Genomic DNA, 15,187 nt, shown 5'->3' with positions numbered 1-15,187 from the left:
CCAATGTATGATGGGTAATTACATACGTTTTGTGAAAAGCAGTAGACCGTCCTGGCATCCCAATGTGCATACTATCCATCCTAAATTCATACTATCCACCCTATCTGCCCTAAAAAGTGTTGAAATTACTAATATCACATAGAATTTAGGATGGACAGTATGCACATTGGGTTGAAGGCACTATCTGTGGGTGAGCACATATTCACCATTTAAAATGTAAGTGCTCCTTTTCATTTTATAATGGTGTCTTATTGCTCTTCTTCATAGCAGCTGTTAGGTACATTTTAAAAATGTTTTCCCAATGAATCCTGGACTCCTGTTCAAAACGATAAATTAATAAAATGACAGCTTAAAAAAAAAAAACTAAACAAAAAAAAAAAAAAAACAATAAGCCCTCAAAGCAGAATTCTGGAAAATAAACTGTGGAACTTTGACCAGTCAAGTCAAGCCAAGTCACCTTTATTTATATAGCGCTTTAAACAAAATACATTACGTCAAAACAACTGAACAACAAGTGAGACCAGTGAGAGGACAGTTTACTTGCATGTGACTTGTATTAACAATTTTGGTCCATTTAGAAACTGTGCCGTGTGGATGGGAATGGCAACAAGAATAAAAAGCAACATTGTAATAATTTTTATCCCTGTTTTAGAACAAAGCAATCAATCTACAGGTGTGAAATCACCCTAAGACTATTTTATGAAAAAAAAAGCATGTAGACATGCTTCATTTTCTCCATAAAAATGTATACACAAAGATACACCCCCCCCACACACACACACACACAAATCAGGAAAATCGCACTTGAGATTCCTGCCTGTCATAGATGATTTTCTGCTTCTTCCTGCATTATCTGTTGAAGTGGTGCTTGGAGAATTCTCCTGCTAATGGCTGCATCCATGCATAAACAACCTGCAATAATTCCTGCCCCAATTTATTCACAAACTCTGTCAGATGTACCGTTTGACAGGATCTGCCTGCTGCTAATTTGAGAATAAAGTAGCCAACAGCAGCAGGCTCATTCATACACATCCTTCCCTCTACCTGCTCCTGATGCAAGATGCCATCACAGCCCATCCCTCCTAGAACAGCTACTAAACAGTTATTTCAGCACTTTACGGATCTTCATACAAACACCATTGTCAAACGCATCTCTTTTCCTCTAAAATACTTCACTTGACCTTCCCAAATCATCCACAGTTTCTTTGACAAGTGCATCCAATGCTCCATCTGACATCAAAATAAAACTAGAATCTTCAAATCTTCCAACTCTGACCCACTTGATAGCAATTGTTATTAAAGGGTATCATGCATTATAATTATTCATAATGTGCATTTTTAACACATTATATCTTGTCGTAAATAATTATAACCAAATTTAAAATGCATAGTGTGAAAATTAATAGATGAGTGTTATAATGTATTAACTGTGGTTACAATTATTTATGATATTGTACAATCCATTAAAAGGTGCATTGCAAGTCAAATTAATGCATTAAAACTTATTTTATGATGCATTATACATAAAGGCTTTAGGTAAAGTGTTTTTCAATGGCTGAATGTTAACAAATTGAACCATATTTTCTGGTTAAAAATGTTATCTGGATGCTTTTGGGCAGAAAAAAATTAACGGCTGGTTTTGGATGATGATGGACGGTCTTTTTAAAGGTCTCCTTCCATCACCTCTCTACACCTGGATTTCTCCCACACTTCCAACCAACTGCTAGGCAAAGACTGTGAGTTATCCTTAGGACTGTGCAACTGACATAGAGTGTTGGGGATTTAGTCGCTATGGAAACCCCTATCACTGCTGACGTGAGTTGGCAGAGTCACTGTCGCTATGACAACTGGGCCAGCTGACATACAGGTGGTCGGGGGCGGGTGATATCACCAGGTGTTGTGTGCCCCCCATGACCTCTGGCAGTGATAGGAGGAGGAAAAAAGGTCAGGCTTTTCCTTTTGCCTTTTATGAGCTATGTATATCTCTTTCACGTTGCATTTCTCACATCCCAGTCATATTGCTCTCCCTATTTCCCATTCCCTTTTATTTTACATCCTTTGTGCATATCCCTGTGTTTCTCCATCCCTTAAACACCCATCATCTCTCTCTCTCTCTCTCTCTCTCTTTCTTTCTTTCTCTGTCTTTTAATCAGAGAAGGAGCTATAAAGAGGTTCATCTTTTAACAGGGAGCAAGATATGATATACTGGCCAGCAAATGAGTTCATTAAAACATTAATCAACACATTTATCAACTATCAGCTGAAAAAAGAAATCTTCCCCTTCCCTGCTTCCATCTCGCACGTATTTTTGTCTCTCTCTCTCCTTCACCTCTACCAGATTTCACAAATATTTAGTATAATAATATAAAAAAGAAAACACTGCCACCCTCTGTACTGCTATTGAGCATAGTAAAAAACCATACACTGTAAAAAAAAAAAAAAAAACGTGATTTTAACGGTAAAAGACTGTAAAAATGCTACAGTAAAAACCTATTAATTTGTTAATGGAAAGTTCCTTTACTATATTGGACATTACATGTACTTTTATGGTAAAATACAGTTTTTGGAAGTAGAAAAAGAATGTACAATTTACGGTGAAAAAAAATTAAATGACATTCCCAGAAATCACTCCGTTATAATTTCACATTTAATGTTTTTTTTATTTTTTTATTTTGTTAATAACCATGTTTCTTCTTAGTTTTTTTTTTCTTAATTCAATCAGTTGTACATTAGGGTTGTATGTTACATCTAATGTTGCGTTCAATATCCCAGATGAATCGCCTTCGATAACGAATGTGATATTGCATAGCTTGTCAGTGATCTACGGCTCTGTCTATTAAGTGGTGCTCCATTTGAAAGCAGGTAAAAGCGATTTAGCACTAATCACAGAATCAGATTTACTGACTAGATGCGCATGATCATATCGTTAGATATATCGCCCAGCCCTAGTTGTGACATTTAGTTTAGGGACCCCTAGTGTTGTACATTCGACACAATGTCGGAGTGAACAACAGAAAGGGAACGTCTTGGTTACATATGGTAACCTGATTAAGGGATTGGAGACGTTGTGTCTTTAAATTCTGCACACCCAATTTTATTGGCCTTTTCTCAAAGATGTCAAAGGTGTTTGGGCTCCAAAGAGTGACCCCTAGTGTCGTACACTCGACACATCTCCATTCCCTCCATCAGGGAACAAGGGTTACCATAGGTAAACAAGACGTTTCTTTCTGGATTTTATTTTTACAGTGTAGGTGCAAATATCAAAACAACAGAGCTCTACACACAGGAGCTATATATGACATTCAGACATCGCATCAATAATCAGGTCTTCATTTTAATTGTTGCATGTGCCCACATGAGGTGTGACCTGTGGAAGGCCTATTGATTCTCCCTGCTTATCTCTGTGACATTTCCTTACCTGAGCCTCCATCTACAACATCCACCACTGTCAAATCAGAACTCTAGCTAAGCATTTCTGTCATTACTTTAGAAGAGTGAGATTTCAGTCATCCGTGAGGTCCTATCCTATGACTTGATTGGCCCCCATGGGAAGACATTTCTTTTCTCTTTCTATTTATATATTTATTTAATAAAATTTTTCCTAGTTTCGTCATGCCCCTGTTAGAGTTTGCCTCCATGCCAGAAAATTAATATCCAGTCTCAGATGCCAGATCTTATCAGAAAATATCAGTTTTGTCTGGTAACAGAACAACTAGTCAGCAAAGTAGCCTAATACCCAAAACCTTTTAACAGCAAGTCTTGTCTAGTTGTTATAAACTAAGGTAGTGCTAAACGTCAAACAAAGGACGAGATGAAGATATGGAACAAATAAGGAGTTTACTGATGAAGGAGGAGGACAAATACAATAGACTAGATTATATTTAGCATTAACACTTAGATCAAGTTACATCTACTGGGAACCATACAAACACATCAATAATCACGGACGAGGGAGAACGGAACAGACCGGGTATTTAAACACTCAGGAGGGTGATGAGGGAACTGGAAACAGGTGGGCAGAATCAATTAACCAAAACTAGGAAGGTGACCAAAAAAGGAAACAGAAAGTTCATGAACGTGACAGTTCGCCCCCTCCCGGAACCGTGTGTCCTCGCACCGGAAGAGGAATACCAGCGGAGGGAGGGTGGAGGTTCTGGAGGAGGAGCAGGCCAAGAGCAGGTGATGAGGGAGCATGAAGGTAGGGACCAGGGTGTAGTGGATGGAGGGAGGAGCCCGGAGCAGGAGGAGTCAGATGTTCCACCAGAGACCAGCCAGGACGTAGATTCATGGTGGAGTTGACGGCGGGAGGAGCCATGGTGAAGGAGGGGTCGACGACACCAGGGGGCCGACAGGCGGAGATTGTACCGGTGGGTGAGGAGCCCAAGATGGAGCAGCACAGCCGCAGAGCCAGGGTGACGTCGAGGATCCGGAGGGCCTAGGTGGAGCAGAAGGCTCAGGCGACCAAGGCAGAGGGGGGGTCCTGGCAGACCGCTGTGGAGCCGGAGCGACCGAGGATGGAGGTGGAACCGGAGGGAAGGAGGAGCCTGACAGAGCCGGAGGGATGGAGTGACGAGGTGGAACCAGAGGAGTGGAGTCCCGAGGCGTCGGATGGTCGAAGACTGACCAAGGTGGAGCCGGAGGGACGAGGGAGCCCGGTGGAGCAGGTGGGATGCCAGGCCACGGTGGAGACGAGGGAGCTAAGAGCCAAGGCGGAGCCGCTGGGTCGAAGGACCGAGGAGGAGTCCAGGGCTCGGAGGCTGGAGGAGGAGACAGGGCCTTAACGCGCCAAGGCGGACCTGGAGACTTGCAGTCCAGCGGCGAACCTGACTGGCACCAGCAGGTATGACGAGGAACTGGCTGGTCTAGGAGGAGGAAAGAGAGGAAGGATGGGAGGAAGGACAGGAGGATCAGGGCTGGACAGAACCAGCGGAAGTGGAGCAGAGGGACCGGCAGGTCCAGGAGGAGGTGGGAGAGGGAGGCCGGGAGGGAACACAGGAGACACAGAAGATTCAAAGCTGGGCGGAACCAGCGTAGACACAGAAGATTCAGAGCTGGGCGGAACCAGCGGACACACAGGAAACTCAGAGCTGGGTGGAACCAGCGGACACACAGGAAACTCAGGGCTGGGCGGAACCAGCGGAGACACAGGAAACTCAGAGCTGGGCGGAACCAGCGGAGACACAGAAGATTCAGAGCTGGGCAGAACCAGCGGAGACACAGAAGATTCAGAGCTGGGCGGAACCAGCGGAGAGACAGAAGATTCAGAGCTGGGCGGAACCAGCGGACACACAGGAAACTCAGAGCTGGGTGGAACCAGCGGACACACAGGAAACTCAGGGCTGGGCGGAACCAGCGGAGACACAGGAAACTCAGAGCTGGGCGGAACCAGCGGAGACACAGAAGATTCAGAGCTGGGCAGAACCAGCGGAGACACAGAAGATTCAGAGCTGGGCGGAACCAGCGGAGAGACAGAAGATTCAGAGCTGGGCGGAACCAGCGGAGAAACAGAAAACTCAGTGCTGGGTGGAACCAGCGGAGAAACAGAAAACTCAGGGCTGGGCGGAACCAGCGGAGAAACAGAAAATTCAGGGCTGGGTGGAACCAGCGGAGAAACAGATAATTCAGGGCTGGGCAGAACCAGCGGAGAAACAGGAAAATTAGGGATTACCTCCATAGACCAGTCTATAAGATCCAGAAGTTGCTCCATGTTTTCCGAGACCGGATACAGCTCACCCTCAGTCGCAGGAGTGTGGGCAGGGCTTTCCTCCACGCCTTCGATCTCCACGAGGACTCCCACGATGCACGGTGTTGCCGGCTCACACACCTGGTCAGTCGTGCTCTCAAGGTCCTGCTCACTGTCCATGAATGGCTCGGGCTCTGTGGCTGCGGTGGGCTCTGGCTCCGTGCGGCGGGATGGTGGCTGGCTGGTCTCTGGGTCGGGAGTGGGGCTGGAAATATCCTCTTCGGCGGCGCTGACGGTCCATGAAGATCCGTTTTTCTCCAGCACCCACTCCACAAAAGCGGCAAAATCCTCTCGGGGACCATTCGCTGGCAGGCGCGCCTTTCTCTGCTCGCTCAGGCCGGTATACAAAAAGTTAGAGAGCGAGCGGTCGGGGAAGTGAGTAAAGCACGCCAGATCTAAAAAGTCCCTTGTGTGGTCCTCCAGCGAACGGTCAAGTTGCTCCAGGCATAGGAGACGGACTGCTGGGATGGCCATTCCGGGAGAGGAGAAAAAATATATAAAAAAACCAAAAAGAAAGAAAAACGCCGCTAAATTAACTCAACTGTTTAGGTCCGTGATTCTGTTATAAACTAAGGTAGTGCTAAACGTCAAACAAAGGGCGAGATGAAGATATGGAACAAATAAGGAGTTTACTGATGAAGAAGGAGGACAAAGACAATAGACTAGATTACATTTAGCATTAACACTTAGATCAAGTTACATCTACTGGGAACCATACAAACATGCAAACACATCAACAATCAATAAATATTTAAACACTCAGGAGGGTGATGAGGGAACTGGAAACAGGTGGGAAGAATCAATTAACCAAAACTAGGAAGGTGACCAAAAAAGGAAACAGAAAGTTCATGAACGTGACACTAGTAGCCAAAACGAGTCAGCCAAGTAGTTGTCTGAGAAAAGCCAGTAAAGAGCAGAAGCAGGAGATGAGGTGATGATGATAAAAAAAAGCAGTTTATTGAATAGTCTTAGTCGCACATCTTTCAGTGCTCAGACTTTGTCTGACTAGCACAAATTCAACAAGTACTGTTAACTTATTCACGACAACATACCATAAAATTTGAATTTCCATTATTATTCCCTTGTATTTCTTATTCAAGAAGACAAACAGCCCTTGACACCCACAGTCATAAGATTAAACAACAATGGAAAAATAATAGAAGAACAATCTTTCTCTTTCCTTTCGGCTTGCTCCCTGTATCAGGGGTTGCCACAGCGGAATGATCAGCACAACCGATTTGGCACATGTTTTACGCTGGATGCCAATCCTGCTGCAACCCAGCCCTGAGAGTGCACTAACAGTGTACTAACTCATACAACCCCAGTGTGGGTCACACTAAAAATAATACAAGAACAATAATAATAAAAATGACTACTCAATGAATGAATCAATTATATATATATATATATATATATATATATATATATATATATATATATATATATATATATATATATATATATTTTTTTTTTTTTTTTTAATGATTACATTATTAAATGGAATAATAAAAATGATTAAATGATTATAAATAATTATAAATGAATGAATGAATGAACGAAAAATAAAAGAAATAAAGTGAAACACAACACAAATGTATGATTGCTCTCTTGAAGCAAAATACACAGCTTGCATTTGAGGATCCGCAGATCCTTCACTCCTTTATGATCTGCTTATGATCCTTTTCCTTTTTCCTGCAAGTACATCCATCTTTTTCTCCTTATGCCTTTCATAATCTGTGTCAATCCACCTACTCTCACACATTCCTGCTATATGAAACGCACACACAGCCGTTTGCACAGCTCTGCGTGGCTTTTTATTTTATTCAGCGCTATCTGAATACATTCAGACAGCTAGGATAATTTCTCTTTCCTTTCCAGCTGAGAGTCCTGCACCCCCACCGACCCCTGCAGAGCAGTCATGATTAAGGCTAATTACCAACAAAATGGGCCAAGATGACAAACTTTAGACAGCGGCCCTGCACCCGTACAACATGGTGAAAATGACTATCAGAGTTGTGTGAGCAGAGAGAAAGAGAGGGACAAAAAAGGGTAGTATTATCTTTATAGTGCTGTAATGCGAGCTCTGGGTTCAAGTAGTTACTTGCACTTCATTACATCGTCAATTACTCTTAATATTTTATAAATTACATGATGTGTTGTCAGTTGGTGATGCTAAATGTATGCACTCATGAACAGTTTGCAAAGTTCTGACCAGTAAAACATAAAAGCTGTTTCATGACCCTGTCAAATTCAAATGATAATTTTAATGACAATTATTACTACCAACCCAGCAGTTGAATGAAAGGATAATGGACAAGCTGGAAGAAGTGCAGCTTGTTTTGCGATGTATTCTCCTCTTTGCTTGTTTGTGGCAGGTCTTATGCTCACATTCTCTATTGGAAAGCTCATTTAGACCAGGTTCATAAAGGCTGCCGGCACATCAATACCCTACTTGATTACATTCTCACCTCCGCTGAGAGGCCTCAATGAATATTTATAAATTTGTATGCATGCGCACCCTCCCCTTTTATCACATCCGTCCACTGCCCCTCAAAACCTTCTTCACTTAATTTCTTTATGAATATTAAAGGCTGCATTATGTCAGTTCACAGACTGACAGCACTTGAGCTAATCCAGTTATTGTCTCAGCGAGATGGCTGCATCTCTTGCTTAATGTGTCAAAAAACATGCATCCTTTTATTTATTTATTTTTTCCCTCTCTCTATTGTTGTGTTTGTCTTATGTTGGCATGGAGACAACCCTAAGTGGATCGGAAAACAATTTGTGGAGGTGGGAGGATGGGTTATCAAAGTGCTGCTTTCAATAAGAATATGCTTGACGTTAATTCTTGCCAAACAATCAATGCTTGGGTTTTCATGTAATGGGAGCATCGTGGCAAGCGGTGCAGGGAAAGAAACTTGAAAATTAAAAACATCTATCTCAATGATTGTCCAAAGTCACAAAAAACCAAGAAAATGTTCACATTTTTGCTTTCTGCAAAACACTTAACGTCATGTGATATGTATGATTAAAACACATAATTTTAATGTAAATACTGTTGATGAATGCACCTTATTTTCAGTGTAGAGCGGTCGTTTATGTGTGCAAAGTTTATAATCTCTACAAAAATACAGTAGTCCATTATGCTGCTTGATATTAAAAACTGTTTTGTTATAACAGTTTTTTTTATCTATTATTGTAATCATAAACACACTAGGTCGTAGTGAAAATAGGTTTGTCCTTCTAGTTATTTACATAGCTTGTTTCCAAATCTCTAATAAAACTGCCCTTGTATAGTATGAATATGATTGGGTTTGTAAAAAAAGTCCTATGTTCCTCTATTCTAAGTCACTTTGGATAAAAGCATCTGCTAAATGCACAGATTAAAATATACATAGTAGCTAATGAATCTGAAGTCTAGCAGATTCAAAGGAAATCTAAAAAAAAATAAGACAATCACTAAATAATTCCATGTCTCCACTAACATATGGGTTTATACAGAGCAGTGCTATGATTTATGAAAATAAAACAACAGCAATCCCATAATATCCTCAATCATTTTCAAATATACTGAATGGATTCTCTGTGAAATTCTCTGAAAAATCAGTGTCAGTGACAACTAAATTATGTTAAAACAGGAGGCAAGTTTAAATGGTCAATCATATTCACCAGAAAGATCATGGTGGTTGACCAATTTTACCAAGTGTTGAACAAAAAGGCTATGACAGTTTGCCAGTAAGACCTGCCCTATCCAGATTGCTAATTATTTTATCCCTATGTTTTTTTTCATATAAGGTAAAATGTCTATTGATTTTATACAAAAATTTTCATCATAAGATACTAGTTTAATAAATGTTAATTCACTGAAGCCAGCATGAAATAATAATCAAAAATGTAATATTCATAACACCTCTAATATCCATAAAACATACTTTTTTACTCTACCAGTGGTCTAACATGGAAATGTTGCAACAATGCAGGTTTTAAGTAGTGCTCAGACTTAAGGGCAGGTGGTCAGTGGGTATGAGGTCAAATGTCCCAGCATGAGTACAGTCTCATTCGCTTAGTGATCCCTTAAATTCTTAGGACAATGCAAGGATGTCCTCGCTGATTATTATCCCAAACAAAAGCAAAGTTTTAACATTTTCAATCGAAGATATTAAAGTACCACTCTGGTATATACCTATGCAGTATTATTTATGTTTTAAAGGGTTTTACGTTTCATGCAGAACAGCACTTTTAATCATTTTAGTTTAAAGTATCCAGTGAAATTGCCAAATGTCTATGTGTTAAGCAATAGTCTCTAAACAACTCTTTCCATGTATTTGATTGAGATAACTAGTAATAACCATCTGTCCCTCCATCCTCTCTGTCTCTCTCTCTCTCTCTCTCTTTGTTTTGTGGCTGTTTTGATTGATAGAGTATATTTGGCATGTTGCCTCTGCAGCAGACAGTGAATTGAATCAGTGACATAGAAAGCCGCTTAGCTCTATTTAATGGCAATCACAGACACACACACACACACACACACACACACACACACACACACACACACACACACACACACACAAAGTGGGATATAAATATATACCAAATAATCATAGATAGAGGTTTAATGATGTAACCCCATTCCTTTGAATGTAAGACTTGTAAATTCTTTAAGGAGGCAATAGTTATATTAAGTTGAAAAATAAATACAATTTAGGATTTGGCTTTTGTAGTTCTATCTAATCTAATAATTCAGAATAGAGCAGGCTAATAAGAGAGTAAATGTTATAGTAACACCATGCATTTTTGGATATGCTCCACAAGGCTCCAGACTAATTTTACCCACTGGTCACTCTTTTGTGACTAACTTTATCAGATGGTCATACAGCCACATGATTTGGTCGCAATACTTTAATTTTAATATTATTATTTATTTATTTTTGGGTCAAAGTCTGGAGCCCTGCACCACAATAATAGTATTTTTGGGAATAGCACATAAATGCCATAGCATACAGAATGAATACAGCAACCACAAGACATTTTACATCAGATGCTGTTCGCAAAAATCTTAGTAAACCAACTACAATGATAACAGGACTTCAATCCTGGAACTTAATCTTTCAAGTCGGTCATAAGCCTTTTTCCTATCAGGTGACTTCTAGTCATAACATATGGTTTTGCCTTGACCTGTAATCGCTCACTACAAATGTAGTATAAAGTCTCTAATCCATAATTTGAAGTTTTCTTTCAAATGAACTGCTTAATGGGCACCAGATTTTTTTTTTTTTGAATATCTTCTTTTGTGCTCAAGAAAAGGAAGAAATTCATAGAGATTTGGAATACCTTGAGGGTAAGAGCACATGACATAATCTTTATTTTTGATTGAACTATCCCTTTAATGCTGGTGGTGCACGGCTAATCCATGATATTTCATTCTAGAGTTTAATATAAAAAACATCTATAAAAGAATGCTAAGTTAAGGGACAGATTCTGCAAGTAAAACACATTCAATATGGGGTTGCACTCTGGGAAAGGAGGATGTCATCATTGGAGGGAGGGAGAGGGGAGAGAAAGAAGACTCCTTTCCTCTGACTTACATCACTCAGTCCAGCCTCAAGAATCCGCAGACCACTCTCCTTCTCCAGCTGTCCTTTCTGCTCAACTGTTAGAGAAAAAAGGGTGAATGAGTGAGAACACATCAGAAGCTATAGCATGTCATCAGTGCTGAGATGGATGTGTGTGACAGGTGTGTATGAGCTCATTTGAATGGGCATTAGGGAGTCTGTTATGTAAAAATGATTTTCCATATTTGAAAAGATGTTCCAGAAATGTATTTGTTTTGGATAAATAAAATCTGAATACTGAAAAATATATCAAATGACAAATTTTTGCAAGCAACAGTTAAGATGGTGTGACGACTAGGCTTGCCGCGATAGACGGTCTTGAAGGTCTTGTTTAAAGCCACAACACCGGTTACATCACTTTCCCACCGATTTTTTAAAGTATTCATTTTTTTTTTCATAAAATATTTATTTGAATTAAGTAAAATGTTTAAAAGATAGCATACACTATAATTAAAAACTGAATGCAGCTAAATGCTGCTTGCCAAGAGAGTCACATCACAGATTAGCATAACCATGTCATCTCTTCTCCCTGTGTCTTATTTAAGATGACACACTGGCCCCATCGGAAGAGGATGGACAACTGACAGCCAACCTGAAAGCCGGAATCATATCTACAGTATTTTAAGGGATTCACACACCGGACGAGAAGCGCAGCGCCATGTCTTTAAAATTCAAACACATTGTTTTCTATGTGTATTCTCATTGACGGCGACATTCTGGGTCTGTCCGCGCGCCCAGCTATGACTCAGGACGCTGTTGAAATTCCTGCCGTGCCACGGAGAGTCATCTGAATAGTTTTATATTATATTAGCTGAAAATTGAGCTTGTGTGTATAGAATTTGCGCATCCGGTGTGCGATACCTCAACGCGGTGCAGAACTTCTCATCATCCCAACACAAAAGAAAAAAAGCACTGTTAATAAATGCCAATTTAGTGTTCCAGCTTATTAAAAGTGAGGAAAAGATGACCCCCCCCCCCACCACGGTGATACCGGTATTATCGGTGTTGTCACACATCGATTAATCGGTGGGAAATTTTCCTCACCGTGGCAACCCTAGTGAAGACAATGGAAAATGATGATAAGGTGAGTAAAATGCCCTTCCGGACTATTAGCACTAAGAAAAGATTTTAATATATTTGGGGACTTAAAAGTATATTGCTCCAGAAAAATACACCAAGTAAAATATGTTTGAGCCTGAAACCTGCAAGCACAAACATTTATCCTACTGTTTGAATCTGGTACCAGTGGTAAAACAGAGCACTGTGTGGCTGCTTCTGCAGTTTTTTTCAGTATGTGACTTTTGTCTCGGTTATGTATATAACCCTCATTCCCTGAAGGAGGGAATGGAGACGTTGCATCAGTGACCGACAAATTGGGGGTCTCACTAGCGAGACGAATTGCCTTTGAGTGTTAACAAAACAAGCCAATGAATGTTGGCATGAGAAATTTGCATCTTGCACCCCGCCCTGCAGTGTGGGTATATAAGGTACATAAGTGACCGAGACACAGGCTCTATACATAGATTATAGAATCTTGCAAATGTGTCAGGTGTAGCCCAGCCGGCAGCTCTACAGATATCTGCTATCAAGGCACCCCATGCCAACACCCAAGAGGAAGCCTCTTGTAGAGTGTGCTCTCACTCCAAGGGGGCACGGTAAGTGATGGGCCTGATATGCTGAGACTATAGCCTCCACTATCCAGTGGGCAAGTCTTTGTTTGGAGACAGTTTTTCCCTTCTGCTGTCTTCCAAAGCAGACAAAGATCTGGTCTGAGGTCCTGAATCTCTGCGTGCAGTCCATGTAAATGCGCAAGGTGTGAATGGGACAGAGCAGAACAACGGCTGGGTTTACCTCCTCCCGGGGCAGAGCTTGCAAGTTCACCACCTGATCCCTGAAAGGTTTGGTGGGAACTTTGGGCACATATCCAGGCCAGGTCTCAGGACAAAGTGAGAGTTGGCTGGCCTGAATTCAAGGCATGTATCTGACCCTCTTGACCAAAGCCAATGCAGTGAGGAGCATTGTCTTTAGCGACAGAAACTTAAGCTCAACTGACTGCAGAGGCTTGAAGGGCTCCTGCTTCAAGGCCGTCAGGACCAAGGGGAGATCCCAAGACGGTACCAGGTGAGGGTGCAGAGGGTTCAGCCTCCTTGCCCCCCTAAGGAACCTGATGACCAGGTACTGCTTCCCAACGGAATTGCTGTCTACTGCATCATGATGTACGGCAATAGCGGCAACATAGAATTTGAGGGTGGAGGGAGACAGCATTCGCTCCAGCTTGCAAAAAAAGGAAAGCACAACCACGATCAGGGAGATCCTTCCTCCAAAAGAATAATGCCATGGTGGGGCTGTCGCAAGGAGCATGGCCGGTATGGCGCTACTAAGAGGACATGTTCCTCGTGCTCCCTGACCTTGCACTTGAAAACTGGTCTACCTGAGCGTCCCCGAAGCACCTCCAGATCACATGGACTTTCTCAGGGTGGAGTCGCCATTCTCCTGGAAGGCAGGGCTGTCGTGAGAGCTTGCTGGCTGAACGATTGGTTCAGCTCGGAACCGCTCGGAACTTGAATGGTACTAAGTGACCGCAGATGCTTCTGACTTCAAAGGAGGAGATGCCGGGCAGGTTGCAACATGCGACGGGAGCGTAGACCACCCTGGTGGTTGATGTATGCAACGGTCACAGTGTTGTCCATGCAGACCAGTAAGTGCTTGTCACGTAGCCTCGATCTGAAGCAGCACAGAGCAAGCCATACTGCCAGCAACTCGAGGCAATTGATATGCCACTGCAGGCGAGGCCTTGTCCAGGTGCCTGATGCTGCATGTCTATTGTACATGGCACCCCAGCAGATAGCAGAGGCAACTGCTGAGACAACAACATGCCTGGACACTTGCCCTAGGGGGACCCCTGAGGGCAGAAAAGCGAGGCCCAACCAGGGGCGGAAGGTTTTGTGGCAGAACGGGGTCACTAAGATATGGTGCATGCTGCATTTCCATGCCCACCTCGAGACTTGATCATGAAGCTAACGCTGAAGCGGTCTCATATGAAGTAATGAGTGGCGTCACAGCAGCAGCGGATGCCATATGCCCCAGAAGCCTCTGAAACAGTTTCAGTGAAACCGTCCTCCTGCCCCAGAGTGATTCCAGGCAGTTCAGCATGGACTGAGCATGCTCTATCGAGAGACATGCTGTCAGATTGACCGAGTCCAACTCAATACCAAAGTAGTCCTCCTCTGGGCGGAGGGACTAGAACGGCGCATGGGACGTCTCCTCATTTAATAAAGAGGAGCTGTGATCACAACATCGCAATGGTCATATTCCCATAATGAGAACAGGACTCATCCCCGAACGCTGCCTCCGCGTGCTCGAGACCCTGACATGCAATACAGTGATCATGACTGTCAGACGGAGCCAATAAATCGACCACATCCAGAAACACATGAGTGGAAAGACATCTTTAAAAAGACGCCCCGTCACTGGCAACTAGCAACCCCTGCTGACACCCCCAACCCCCAAAACTGTCTTGACAACACTGCTCAGGAAGCTGAAAGGCTCGGCTCCGAAGCGAAAAGCTGAATGTGCGACTGCACATGCTCTCCTTATATAACCGTGCTGTGGGGCGGGGTGCACAATGCAAATCTCGCACGCCAACATTCATTGGCTTGTTTTGTTAACACTCAAAGGCGATTCTTCTCTCTAGCGAGATCCCCAATTCGTCAGTCACTGACATAACGTTGAACGTGACTGACCAAAAGGGAACCAAAGATTACAGAGCTTTTGTATTAAATTAAAGGTCCATAAAATATGGCACATTGTATGGCACAAAAGTTGTGTCAGA

At 42.5% G+C, this 15,187-nt stretch overlaps 1 protein-coding gene across 2 annotated transcripts in view; it reads right to left on the bottom strand.

Moving 5' to 3' along the window:
- ptprn2 (protein tyrosine phosphatase receptor type N2) overlaps nucleotides 1–15,187 on the bottom strand; it is a 202,334-nt gene that overhangs the window by 53,567 nt on the left and 133,580 nt on the right. For both annotated transcript variants that reach the window (XM_052561647.1, XM_052561648.1), the window contains one exon: nucleotides 11,329–11,393. In XM_052561647.1, the coding sequence (XP_052417607.1) occupies nucleotides 11,329–11,393 (65 nt within the window). The remainder of the gene's footprint in view (nucleotides 1–11,328; nucleotides 11,394–15,187) is intronic.

The sequence above is a fragment of the Carassius gibelio genome, chromosome B7 (assembly GCF_023724105.1).
Source record: "Carassius gibelio isolate Cgi1373 ecotype wild population from Czech Republic chromosome B7, carGib1.2-hapl.c, whole genome shotgun sequence".
Taxonomy (NCBI): domain Eukaryota; kingdom Metazoa; phylum Chordata; class Actinopteri; order Cypriniformes; family Cyprinidae; genus Carassius; species Carassius gibelio.
This window is presented reverse-complemented; position numbering and strand designations above follow the sequence as displayed.